The sequence below is a fragment of the Choloepus didactylus genome, chromosome 2 (genome assembly GCF_015220235.1).
Source record: "Choloepus didactylus isolate mChoDid1 chromosome 2, mChoDid1.pri, whole genome shotgun sequence".
In the NCBI taxonomy this organism is placed as follows: Eukaryota; Metazoa; Chordata; class Mammalia; order Pilosa; family Megalonychidae; genus Choloepus; species Choloepus didactylus.
In genome coordinates, this window is record NC_051308.1 from 170,104,486 (window position 1) to 170,118,775 (window position 14,290).

The 14,290-nt window shown below is 41.2% G+C and overlaps 1 protein-coding gene across 1 annotated transcript in view; it reads right to left on the reverse strand.

The window, feature by feature from the left end:
- Nucleotides 1-4,727: 4,727 nt before the first annotated feature.
- The window catches only part of LOC119527165 (serine/threonine-protein kinase TNNI3K), a 311,780-nt gene continuing 302,217 nt past the window's right edge, over nt 4,728-14,290 (reverse strand). Inside the window, exons 24-25 of the mRNA XM_037826912.1 lie at nt 8,121-8,200; nt 4,728-4,826 (exon numbers count right to left, since the gene is read on the reverse strand). Of these exons, the coding sequence (XP_037682840.1) occupies nt 4,750-4,826; nt 8,121-8,200 (157 nt within the window). The 3' untranslated portion in view covers nt 4,728-4,749. The remainder of the gene's footprint in view (nt 4,827-8,120; nt 8,201-14,290) is intronic.

Genomic DNA, 14,290 nt, shown 5'->3' on the forward strand with positions numbered 1-14,290 from the left:
GAAAAAAAATTCCTTTAAAGAAGAACCTGATATTCTTCACTGTGGATTAATTTTTGAAGTGGTGTTAAGCAGACCATGGATTATTATGAGTAAAAAACTCAAGGGCAAACCAACATTCGTATTATTTTTATTGCATTTTGTGGTCTTGCTTGATTCTTACCCTTTTCTGATTAGTGAGATAAAAGAAGAGATGGAGGTCAGTGAAATTAGGGAGCTTAAAAGCCTTCTTGAAAGATGGTAAAGATATCTTTCTTCTGCATATGAGCCCATTGCTTAAAAGACAGATTCTTGAGATAATATTCTTTTTATCTCACTAATTAAACATAAAGCTAGGCTGGGAGTGCTTTGGAGATGCATCCTCATCAGCAGGGCCTGGCACCCATGGCAAGAAGCCTAATTTAATTAGCACCCTGTCACTGGGTCAGCTGCTGTGTCACCTAGGATTTCTGGCCTAAGGAGAAATGTGCAACCCCTGCTCTTTTATTTCTGGTTAGCCTCATAAAAGGTAGGATGTCTAAAGAGGGAGAGGAACTTTGCTTCTCCATCATGTTTTGCATACGGTGCTAATTTAGCTGATAGTCTTGGAACAAAGTCTGTGATTGCTGCAGCTGAGCCTTGAGCTCATAACTGGTGAAGGGATTGCAAATGTCAAATGGCTCATCTTTGCCCTTATGGCTCTTGAAATATGGAAGGGAATTGATCAGGGGAAGCTCTCCAGTCTGCATGCTTGAGTAACTGCAAGCAACACAAAGCTGGGAAGGAATAAGATTTTCAAATCCTGCTGGTAATGGCAACAGCATATCTCCCTTTCCTTACCCAGTGTGCTAATGAGGAGAAAAAAATGTGAAACTCCTTGGCTTCCTTAATTGCTGTGCTTTGCCCTCCTCACTTTTTTGTTTCTGCTCATCACGGTGAGTCTTGCTCCTGTCAATCATTTCTTGTTCTTTCTGCATATAGAAAATAACAATGGATGTTTTTTGAGCCTTGGGATTATCCCAGCTCCTTTTCTTCCATAATTATAACAGAGAAAATGATGGCAATTATTTTGGGGGGGGGGTTGCTATGTGATAAGGAGCTATAGCAATCAGGAAAGGTTTGTTTTTCTAGTCTCTGAAACTTATCCTGGGGAAGTTCCCAAATTTTTTTCAGGACCACATGAACTACAGAATTGGTTCACTTTTATCACAATTCTGGATTGTGAGTATTTGCTGTTTGCCTACCTTTTCCTCCATTATAGTGAAGGCAACATTGCATAGTGAACGAATCATAGACATAGTTCAAGACAAACCTATTTGTAAAACTGGCTCCATTCTGTACTAGCTTTGATTAGTTACTTCACCTCTTGGAGCATGAATTCCCCACTTGCAAAATAAGAAGGAAAAATCCTCCTTTCCAGGGCTATTTGGAGAATTAAGTGAAATAATACACTTAAGAATCATCTAAAACAGTTTGTGCTGTATAGTAGATGCTCAATAAATGTGAATTTTCTTTGTATTTTTATCTAGCATCATCCCTGTTTGGGGAATTCTTTCTGGTTCTTGCGTTTGGCTTAAAGGATTTGATTTCGCTTCTGAATTTATTTCAGGTATAAATAAGACATCTCTATTGAAGTCCTCAGAAGTATAAGCTCAGCAGCTTGCTCTTTGCAAAGATACAGCTTTTAGGATCTTTAATGGTTATTTCTATAAGAGAGAAACAGTCTCCGCACTTCTCATTCTCTCCTTTTGTAGTTTAGCTCTTTGTATGGTGATATAACAGTAACAATAAACAACCCCAATATTTACAACATCTACTATGGTGAGCCAGGAATTATACTAGGTGCTTTACATTATTTGCGATCCTTACAGAAACTCTACAAAATAAATTTTATTATCACTATCTTACAGAAGATAAACTGGAGCTCAGATAGGTTAAGCGACTTGCCCACGGTCATATGGCTACTGTGAGGGTCTGATGACTCCAAAGCTTATTGTTTAAGAGAGAGAAAAAGAGGTAGAAGGAAATGAGAAGGGAAGGGAAGGAGACAATTAGGAAGGGTAGGAGGGAGGAAAGTAAAGAAAGAGAGAGTGAAAGAAGAGGGAAAGAACCCTTCATTTCAGATCTATTGTCTAGCATTAGCCTTTTCTCCTACTAGAAGACCCAGTTTTTTCTCCTTCCCAGGAATATGTCAGCTTTGGAAATAATTTAACCCAAATAATCAGTGTGTTAGAATAACTCATTCCTGGTGCTGCTGTAGTTTGGCTTACAATTATAACTAATTGAACATCTTCGAAGAGAGCTGAGTACTGCATGCTCGTGCAAAAAAGCATGCTAAAACATGATCATAGAAGTTCATTTTTACCAGCAGAAAAAGGAAGCAATTAGTGAGACATTTTTCAGCTGGAAAAAAAGCAAGGGGCAGAAGAAACACACACACACACACACACACACACACACACACACACACAGGGTCTCAGACAAATTCTAAGATGATCCCTGGGCCCATTAAGGGTGCAGTACTGAAGAGGGTTTGTGAGCCGCAGGTTGGCATCTGTGAAAAGTTTCCCTTTCTCATCAAGACGCATTAGTCTCATTATTTGCAGACGCTTGACAAGACAAGAGCCAGAGGGAAGCAGCAACAGAAGGAAGTGCAGTATGGAGAGAGTTGGTGGCTAATTAGAAGATACAAGGAAAGGGAGCTTGACAAATCTGTTCTAGAAAATCCCCTCTAAAAGAAGGGGCCTTTCAGAAACAAACAGTACTCCCTGGGGATGTGACCTCCATTCAGTGGGAACCCAGAAGGACATCTAGTTTACCCAATATCTTCCTGATTGTATACATATCTGACATCAATCTTTCGGTTAAACTGTTTTTTCTTCACTTTCTTGGTATTCCTTTTAACTCAACTTATAAAATGATAAAATGATTAAGCCTCAAAGTATCCCAGGCTACGTGCCCACCCATTCCCTAGAGTAGGGACTAGAGGAAGAGCTATGGAGACAGGCATTCTTTAACCAGCTCCCTCTTCTCCTTTTCTGTCTTTGCCAGAAGAGTTTATGCCTGAGCAGACACTTTATGTTCCTTAGTTGTGCTTATTATAAAGTCCTTTGGGAGCTTGCTTCATGGGGTAGATATCTGTGACTCCAGACTAATTGGATAGGGAAATGGAAAGGCTGGAGGTGAAAAAAGGAAAAATCTAGTTGGTAGTACTATGGTTTTCATTTCTATCTCTAGAGAATCTCATCAAAGGACTAATCAGAAGAACTGAGGACTTGCAATTTTGCAACCACAGGTCATAAGAAAATTCACAAAGGGATTCTAGAGGTGGGATTGCTATTCTCCTTGTAGAACTGCCCTCTCTCCATGGAAACATAATTTCTCATGAGCAAGGGGAAGTAGAAGGATAGAGGTGCTTGCCACAGATATCCCAGGAGCAGTGATCAGCACTTTCATTATCCAATTCCATTTGTATAGGAGTCCACATTAATTCACGAGGAGGAGAAAGCAGATATGCCTAAAGTCATGCAGACAGTAGGAGTCAGGGTGGGATAACACTCTATACTCACTTCCTCCCTCTTTAGGCTCCAAGTTGTCTTCTCTGGATTTAGAGCAGTGGTTCTCAACCAGGGGCAATTTTGCCCCCGAGGGTATATTCAGCTGTCTGGGGACATTTTTGATTGTCGTGACTAGGGGTGTGCTACTGGCATTTAGTGGGTAGAGGTCAGGGTTGCTGCTGAACATGTACAGTGTATAGGACAGCCTCTACTGTGAAGAATTATCAGGTCCAAAATGTCAACAGCGCCAAGTTTGAGAAACCCTGACTGAGATGACTAATCTTCCTTTGCTAATTTTATTCTCTCGCTGTGGCCAAAAGCAGTAATTATCATTAAATTTTCACAGTATCATGCTTGTTTTTCCCAATGACTATCAGTGGCAAAACTTCTTTGTTTGGTGGAGTCGTTCCCACCTTCCTGATTGGAATGAGAATGGAAGGCAGATTTCCATTTCTTGAAGGTAGCAAGTATCCCTGGGAATTGTCCCACTGCACTGTGCCAGATGGCTATGAATGGCAGACTCTCATTAGAGGACCAGTTTCAGAACTGAACTGACAGAGCTTGTGACATCTTGGTGCTGACAGCAACAGGTTGCCTAAGTAGAACATAGAGCACTCAGTATGATGAAGAAAGGAGGCTAAATAATCAAGAGCCATATTTTTGCATGCTTCTTGATCTGAAGTCATAACTTCCTTTTATCAATATGTCTGAAAGAAGGTGTACCAAGAGGAAGTCATATCAGAAGGAAATACACATCTGAATCAATTTTGTAAGCCACCAGAGGATCTTTAATCACAGTGCTGAAAACCAGAAATAACATAATGAGAGAAAAGATAATGAACAATATTTTAAGAAATCAAACACATAACTCTCAAACACAGGTCTACATTATTCAGTCTAGGAAAACATAATAATCATTAAGTGACCACCATGGATTTAGGCCCCATCTCCAGGTCACAATATTAATTTGTTTCTTCATTTACAAAATTAAAGATAATTCTTCAAATACATTCTGTCTTGGTGGTTTTGCATTTCATTTTTTTAGCGACAAATACAAGACCCAATTTGTGATGGAGAATTAAATAGGACCTGTAAACAAACACGCCAATTTAAAGAGACCTTAGAGGGTAAAATATAATTGGAAGCAAGCCTGCCATGGTTAGAATCGTTGCTGTCAGTTTTCAGAAAACTCTCCTCAGGTATATGCCGAATGCTGTCAGCTGCTGTCCTCAAAACTGCCACTATTCTGGCAAGAACGAAAAAGCATCGGGCTCATGGGATCACTCACATAGCCTGCATCAGAAAATAAGTGCAGCTGTTACTTATTGGTCTTTCAGTCCATCTCCCCATTTTTCTTAACCAGCCTGAGCCAGTGCAAGACATTGCTGCCAGGTAGCTTTCCTGGCTCATGTGAACAGGGAGTAGGGGCAAAGCGAGCAGTTGTGGAAAAAAAAACTAATGAAAACAGAACTGAGACCAGAGAAATACAGATGATGGATGTCTGGTCTGAACCCAAAGCTGGCCAGGTGATGGTTTGAGTTTGGAGTAATGGTACATACCCCGGTGGTTAAAAGCACAGGTTTTCAAGTCAAGTGAATTGGAGTTTAAGCCCTGGCTCTACTGCTTACTGACTCTGTAACTTTTGTCAACTTACTTATCCTTTCTAAACCTCAGTGTCTTCATCTATAAATGAGAGAAATATTAGTACTTACCTCATAAGGTTGGTGATGCACATAAAGCTATCGGCAAAGTTGTCTAACATATCGAGCGCTAAAGAAATGGTGGCTAACAAACAAAGGTAGAGATAGCAGAAGAGAAAAAAAGGAAAAGACCTCTTTCTGCAGCATTTTGGAAACATTTGTGTTTTTTTATTTCCTACCGGGCAGCCCAATTTTTAAGTGTACATCAATGCTTGGGTCTAAATATCTGTGGCATTTGATGCCTACTGAAGCAACAGCCTTGGGGGTGTCCAGAGAGTGCAATTAGTGTATCACGGTCAGACCACTCCAGGAGCAAGTGCCAGGAAGCAGTTGCCTTTCCACTCTGAAGTAAGGAAGCCATTCATTGCTTCTGTGAAAACGGACACATTTATCAATTGCTATTGCTGCTTTTGCTCCCCTTTGATAGCTGACTTTTCAGAACCAACACAGCCATCTCCATTTTCAAGGCATCTAGCAATATGCAGTCGGATGGGCATATTTATTTTCATAAGAAAATTCACTGTCAAAATCTCTTAGGCAGCCCATAAACTCTTCTGAGAGGAAACACTACTGATGCTGAAACTGCTGCTGACGGGCCTCTATCACTCACCTCTGGGGGAGCTGCTCCTGGTTGGATATGGGAAGGTTATAGTGAAGGGAAGATGAGATGAGGGAAAGCAGAGGATACACATCGCTGAATCTTAACTCTGGGTGGGCTAAGACAAACTCTATATTCCAGAGCAAAAATAGGTCTTTCTGTTCAGCCTGAACTTGGGAGTTCACTGCAGGCATAGAGAAATGCTTTAATAAGCTCATAATCCTTTCATTACTATCATCAACCTTCTAATGTACTGCATGCGATTTTCTGACCTGTGATGTTCCCATGCCTCCCTCCCCACAGGACTCCAGTGTGGGTGGGCTCTCCTTCAGGGGTGAGTAACAAAATCAGCAGGGCACTGATGCTGGCATAACAATGCCATTGTTGCCACAGTACAAGGACAGATGTGTTGGGCTTGTTTAGCTACACAGTTTAAGAGGAACCCAGCTGAAAAGTGACCAAAGGCTTTAGGAAAAGATTCAATCATGTCTTCAGGTTTTGATACTTCTGGGTTTTGATATTTTCAGATCTCAAGTAGAGGGAAAACAGGTATGTCCTTTATTTTTTCTTCATTCTCTAGCCCTGTGCTTTGGGGAAAAACTTAACAGTTCAAAAAGCTGCTGATATATCACAATTGGTTTATGAAATGAAAATAGAGTGCTCCTTTTTGGATGATGCTACTTTCCCAGTGGGATACATTAACTATGAGTTCTTTATCTATATGGACTCTAATTCCATCCAAGCACTCTAATGTCATCTTCTAGTCCTGGTACAGATATGCAACTTTTATATTACTGCATCACTTTTGTCATCCTTTTCCATCTTGGAGAATTCTGCCCAAAGTCCTATTCCTTTAAGAAACAGATTTTTATGTCAAAGAAATGCTTCATCTTAAAACCTCCACTGTGAAAGGAAAGACTTCTGGTCAAAGCACACATTTCAAAGGGTGCCCTATATTTTATGGTTGCAAAGTCATATCTGTAAATGCTTGAGAAAATGATATTATATCTGTAAAAAATGTGATGATGTGACACTTGGAACACATTTTCCCCTCAAAAGACCCGGTTCCTGGATTGGCCAATTATGTTGTAAAGCTGATGATAAAAAGCATTTGGCTGCATTCTAGACAAGTATTGAGAGTCAGAGGCACAAAGTTCCTTTATTTAATGTTCCCAAGTAGTCAGTGCATCTATCCAGAAATCTTTTTCTTCTTTTCCTAAGAGCTTTCTAATGCCTTAGGTAATGATATTCTGCAGACAAGATGCATTGGTGAGGACCCCAAAGCATCTTATAGCATCATAATCGCTGAGGGCCTTCAAGGTCTATTGCCATTGATATCAGAGAACCAGGAATACTTCATCCAATTTATTCTTCCCCAAACCCAGTACTTGTCATAAATGTGATCTCTTTAACTGACATGTGCTTTTTCAGCCCTCCATATAGTCAAACGAAGTTGCCATCAATAAATGGGCCCATTGTGTCAAAATTCCAATTATGTATAGAGCCTCTCCAGCTTAGAGGTTGGGAAAAGGACATCATAGGGCTAACACATTAATATGGAAGATTATGGTAAAGGCTATTGCCTATTCCCTGGCTTCCAGAGGCCTGAACAGAACTTTGTTAATTATTTCAAAGAGATGTATTAATTATTTCCAGAGTAGTCGGTTTGTTACGAGCAAAATGATTCCCATCAGCTCTCCCCTTGCCTCCTCTCCAGCTTTTTGGAAATGGCTGGGTGTACATTTTAGCCCTGGGTGCTTGGCTGAGCAGGGAAGGGTCTCCCAGCATACGATGTAACAGCAGAGGCTCAACTCGTGTTTTCCTCTTCCTTTCCTACACGCCTGTGAAACAGGGCTTAAGAGAAGTAGACTCAGTAAGGCTGCTGCAAAGTGTTTGAAATGTCACAAGATGCCGGAGATTCTTTTTCATTAAAAACGTACTTTTAACCATGTGCACATCCACATACTCAAACATACACTCAGATACTCACTCCTAACTACACTAACAGACAATGTATACTAATAGATACACTTGCACATACAGACACACACATAACATTCACTCACGCATACACACACACATGTACACATTCACATATATATTAAGCTCAAAAGGTAAATACAGAGTAATACAAGAATTTGAAGACCGAAGTTTATACTTATATAATATTTTTAAAATATCTCTTATTTCTAGATATTAAAAAATACAGTATTTTTTGTAACTTCTCAGATAGATATCACCTTCTTAGGGGCAGCTTTCTTAACAATTTGGAAGAATATGTGTACATACCATATTTGTCAGGGGGCGAGAACTGAAGATTTCTTTTCATCTCCTCCAAAGTCAGGCCTTGAGAGCAACATTGTCCAGCACTGGAAAAATTCATGAGACATCTTTCACTTTGTGGTGGTATGTTTGTTAATAACATTTTTGTGAAATGTTTCCTCCACCTGGTACAGATCCCAGAGAAATGGCAAAGTGATACAGAGGTGTTTTTCTCCTAGAGGTGAGTAGTTGAAAAGAATTCAGAATCATTTGGAGTAAGCCAGATCTAGGTGTAAATCCTGGCTCTTCCAGGTAGGCTACACTGCCTAGCTGTGTAACCTTGAGCACATACCCTTTCTGAGCCTCTGTTTATTTATCTTTAAAATGGGAAAAGTTTATAAATACACTTCAGTTTGGTTTTTTTTTTTCAGTTTGTTTTTATGATTAAATATAATAAAGAGGAGTGTTGAATCTGAAAGGTTAATGTACTTGTCATCTTTACTTAAAGTGACTAACGGGGCTTCTAGTCGACCAAGATGGCGGCGTAAGATGCTCCAGGCGCCACATTCCCACGGAAGGTTTGAACAACTAGCAGGGCCGCAGTAACTGGATGAGTGCCAAATCAAGAACACTGAGTTTCAAAAATGGTCGGAGAACCTCATGGTGCCCTTGCTGGTCCTTTCCATATGCCTCAGGTAAAAACCAATGATCAGGGCTGGGAGCTAAGATGGTGGCATAGACAGGAGTGGAAGACTGTTAGTCCCCCCTGGAACAATTCATAAATGACCAAAAAACTAGTAAATAACCTGGAATAACAGCGGAGAGACAAACATGACTGTCCACTCATCATCCACCAACCTGAATTGGGAGGAATGCCCGACATCGCAGCATAAGATCTGTAAGTAAAACTGTGGACCCGCGCTGAGAGCCCCTCCCTCACGGAAGCTGTGCGGTGCTCTCTTAGCCCAGCTCCAAGTGGGGTTTTAATGTTAACTGTCCAATACAGACAGCGAATCCTCAACAAGCAGACAGAGACTTTTGGTGACAACTGACCTTGGGAGAGTTGGGGGACATATCTGTCTCAGGACGGGGAGCCCAGAGGATCGGGAGCTATCTCTGGCTGACGGGTGAACCTGGGAGTTTTTCTGTCCCTTTCTCTCTCTGTGGAGAAAACCTCAGCCGTTCTCAGCCTGCAGCACTTTGTAGTAAAGACAGCCTCAGCCATTTTAAAATCAAAACACTTTGATCAGCAAAGTCACAGAAACAAAGAATTTATTGATATGCAAATGACATCTCTGTAGGGGGCATAGCTTCCCAAGAGGAAAGGGAGGGGCCCAGCTCTACTGCCTATCTTTCAGTCTTTCTGGAACCAGACCCCAAAGCCTGGGGGAGGAGAGCCACAGGCCACACCCTCTTACATAGGCAGTGACAGGCTGACAGGTGGATTTGCCAGGCAGAAAAGCACAGGTGTCTCAATCCTCTAAGAAAAGCCATCAGGGAAACCAGATACTGAAATATTACCTCCTTCTGTGACCTGAGCCTGTTCTTATCTGGGAAAACCTGATTGGGGTGGCCTAGGAGGTCAGATGCCTAGACAACAGAAAACTACAACCTACACTAAGAAAAATGAAGCTATGACCCAGTCAAAGGAACAAACGTACACTTCAACTGAGATACAGGAATTAAAACAACTAATGTTAAATCAATTCAAAAGGTTTAGAGAATATTTCACAAAAGAGATAGAGGCTGTAAAGAAAACACTGGGCATACATAAGGCAGAAATTGAAAGTTCAAAAAAACAACCAGTAGAATACATGAAAATGAAAGGAACAACACAAGAGATGAAAGACACAATGGAAACATACAACAGCAGATCTCAAGAGGCAGAAGAAAACACTCAAGAACTGGAGAACAAAACACCTGAAAGCCTACATGCAAAGGAGCAGATGGAGAAAAGAATGAAAAAATATGAGCAACGTCTCGGGGAACTTAAGGATGAAACAAATTATAATAATGTACATATCATTGGTGTCCCAGAAGGAGAAGAGAAGGGAAAAGGGGCAGAGGCAATAATAGAGGAAATAATCAATGAAAATTTCCCATCTCTTATGAAAGACATAAAATTACAGATCCAAGAAGCGCAGCGTACTCCAAACAGAATAGATCTGAATAGGCCTATGCCAAGACACTTAATAATCAGATTATCAAATGTCAAAGACAAAGAGAGAATCCTGAAAGCAGCAAGAGAAAAGCAATCCATCACATACATACAAAGGAAGCTTAATAAGACTATGTGCAGATCTCTCAGCAGAAACCATGGAGGTAAGAAGGAAGTGGTGTGATATATTTAAGATACTGAAAGAGAAAAACCACCAACCAAGAATCCTATATCCAGCAAAGCTGTCCTTCAAATATGAGGGAAAGCTCAAAATATTTTCTGACAAACAGACAATGAGAGACTTTGTGAACAAGACACCTGCCCTACAGGAAATACTAAAGGGAACACTGCAGAGTAATAGGAGAAGACGGGAGTGCATGGTTGGGAACACAATTTTGGGAGATGGTAGCACAGCAATGTAAGTACACTGAACAAAGATAGCTATGTATATGGTTGAGAGAGGAAGGTTGGGAGCATGTGAGACACCAGAAGAAAGGAGGAAAGGTAAAGACTGTGTAGCTTGGTGAAATCTAGAGCGTTCAGCAATTGTGATAGAATGTACAAATTTGTTCTTTTACAAGGGAGAACAAGCAAATGTCAACCTTGCAAGGTGTTAAAAATGGGGAGGAATTGGGGGAGGGATGCAATCAATGTAAACTAGAGACTGTAACTAACAGAATCATTGTATTATGCTTCCTTTAATGTAACAAAGGTGATATACCAAGGTAAATGAAGATAAGAGGGGGGGATAGGGAAGACATGTTAGACACTTGACATTGGTGGTGGTGTCCAACTCTTTACCCTACTTTGATTTAAGGTTACTTTTCCTTTTGCTACTTCCTAGCTGTCATTTTTTTCCTCTTTCTTTTCCCTCTCTACCTTCTTTAATGCTCCCTCCTGCCTTGTGGAAGAAATGTAGATGCCCTTATATAGATAGTGGTGAAGGTGGTGAACACATAAAGATGTGACCATACAGAGAACCATTGATTTTTACTTAGGATGGAATGTATGGTGTGTGAACAAAACCATCTTAAAAAAATAAAAATGGGTTGATGACAAAACCTCAAGGGCAATATGCTGAGTGAAATAAGCCAGTCACATAAGGACAAATATTGCAGGGTCTCACTGATAGGAATGAATTATAATATGTAAACTCATAGACATGAAATATAAGGTACCATGATATAGGACGAGGCTTAAGAATAGGGAGTGGTTGCTTAGTATGAGCAGAATGTTCAACTAGGCTGAACTTAAATGTTTGGAAATGAACAGAGGTGTCAGTAGCAAGATGTGAGAATAATTAATAGTGCCGAATGGCATGTGAACGAGGTGGAAATGGGAAGTTCAGAGTCATATATGTCACCAGAAGGAAAGTTGGAGGTCAAAAGATGGAAATGTATAAAACTGAATCCTATTGTGAGCAATGTCCACGTCTCTACAAATATTAGAAAACTCTTCCATGAACCAGAATAAATGTATGACAATACAACTAAAAGTTAATAATAGAGGGGCATATAGGGAAGAAATATATACCTATTGCAAACTATATATTACAGTTTGTAGTATTTCAACATTCTTTCATAAGCAGTAACAAATGTACTATACCAACACTACCAGTCAACAATTGAGGGGGTTGGTTAGGTATATGGAAAGATTCGAGTTTTCTTTTTCTTTTTCTTTTTTTTTGTCTTTTTTTTTTCCATCTTTCACTTTATTTCTTGTTTGGAGCAAAGAAAAGTTTCTAAAAATTGAACAAAAATTAAGTGTGGTGAGGCGGGGCAAGATGGCAGACTGGTGAGCTGTATGTTTTAGTTACTCCTCCAGGAAAGTAGGTAAAAAGCCAGGAACTGCGTGGACTGGACACCACAGAGCAATCTGTCTTTGGGCATACTTCATACAACACTCATGAAAACGTGGAACTGCTGAGATCAGCGAAATCTGTAAGTTTTTGCGGCCAGGGGACCCGCGCCCCTCCCTGCCAGGCTCAGTCCCGGGGGAGGAGGGGCTGTCAGCTCCAGGAAGGAGAAGGGAGAATTGCAGTGGCTGCTCTCATCGGAAACTCATTCTACTGATTCAAACTCCAACCATAGATAGACTGAGGCCAGACACCAGAGACTCTGAGAGCAGCCAGCCCAGCAGAGAGGAGACGGGCATAGAAGGAAAACAACACGAGAAGCTCCAAAGTAAAAGCAGAGGATTTTTGGAGTTCTGGTGAACACAGAAAGGGGAAGGGCGGAGATCAGGCCTTGAGGCGCATATGCAAATCCCGAAGCAAGGCTGATCTCTCTGCCCAGGGCACCTTTCCTTAATGGCCCTGGTTGCTTTGTCTATTAGCATTTCAATAACCCATTAGATCTCTGAGGAGGGCCGTTTTTTTTTTTTTTTTTTTTTTTTTAAATCCTTTTTGTTTTTTCTAAAACAATTACTCTAAGAAGCTCAATACAGAAAGCTTCAAAGAATTGAAATTTGGGCACGTCAAGTCAAGAGCAGAACTAAGAGAGCTCTGAGACAAAAGGCAATAATCCAGTGGCTGAGAAAATTCACTAAACAACACAACTTCCCAAGAAAAGGGGGGTGTCCGCTCACAGCCACCATCCTGGTGGACAGGAAACACTCCTGCCCATCGCCAGCCCCATAGCCCAGAGCTGCCCCAGACAACCCAGTGTGACGGAAGTGCTTCAAATAACAGGCACACACCACAAAACTGGGCGTGGACATTAGCCTTCCCTGCAACCTCAGCTGAATGTCCCAGAACTGGGAAGGGGGAGCAGTGTGAATTAACAGAGCCCCATTCAGCCATCATTTGAGCAGACTGGGAGCCTCCCAACACAGCCCAGCAGCCCAGAACTGCCCTGGGGGGACGGCACTCACCTGTGACATAGCACAGTCATCCCTCAACAGAGGACCCGGGGTGCACAGCCTGGAAGAGGGGCCCACTTGCAAGTCTCAGGAGCCATACGCCAATACCAAAGACTTGTGGGTCAGTGGCAGAGACAAACTGTGGCAGGACTGAACTGAAGGATTAGACTATTGCAGTAGCTTTAAAACTCTAGGATCATCAGGGAGATTTGATTGTTAGGGCCACCCCCCCTCCCCGACTGCCCAGAAACACGCCCCACATACAGGGCAGGCAACACCAACTACACACGCAAGCTTGGGACACCAATTGGGCCCCACAAGACTCACTCCCCCACTCACCAAAAAGGCTAAGCAGGGGAGATCTGGCTTGTGGAGAACAGGTGGCTCGTGGACGCCACCTGCTGGTTAGTTAGAGAAAGTGTACTCCACGAAGCTGTAGATCTGATAAATTAGAGATAAGGACTTCAACTTGTCTACAAACCCTAAAAGAACCCTATCAAGGACAGCAAATGCCACGAGGCCAAAAACAACAGAAAATTATAAAGCATATGAAAAAACCAGACGATATGGATAACCCAAGCCCAAGCACCCAAATCAAAAGACCAGAAGAGACACACCTAGAGCAGCTACTCAAAGATCTAAAGATGAACAATGAGACCCTAGTACGGGATATGAAGGAAATCAAGAAGACCCTAGAAGAGCATAAAGAAGACATTGCAAGACTAAATAAAAAAATGGATGATCTTATGGAAATTAAAGAAACTGTTGACCAAATTAAAAAGATTCTGGACACTCATAGTACAAGACTAGAGGAAGTTGAACAACGAATCAGTGACCTGGAAGATGACAGAATGGAAAATGAAAGCATAAAAGAAAGAATGGGGAAAAAATTGAAAAACTCGAAATGGACCTCAGGGATATGATAGATAATATGAAACGTCCGAATATAAGACTCATTGGTGTCCCAGAAGGGGAAGAAAAGGGTAAAGGTCTAGGAAGAGTATTCAAAGAAATTGTTGGGGAAAACTTCCCAAATCTTCTAAACAACATAAATACACAAATCATAAATGCTCAGCGAACTCCAAATAGAATAAATCCAAAAAAAACCCACTCCGAGACATATACTGATCACACTGTCAAACATAGAAGAGAAGGAGCAAGTTCTGAAAGCAGCAAGAGA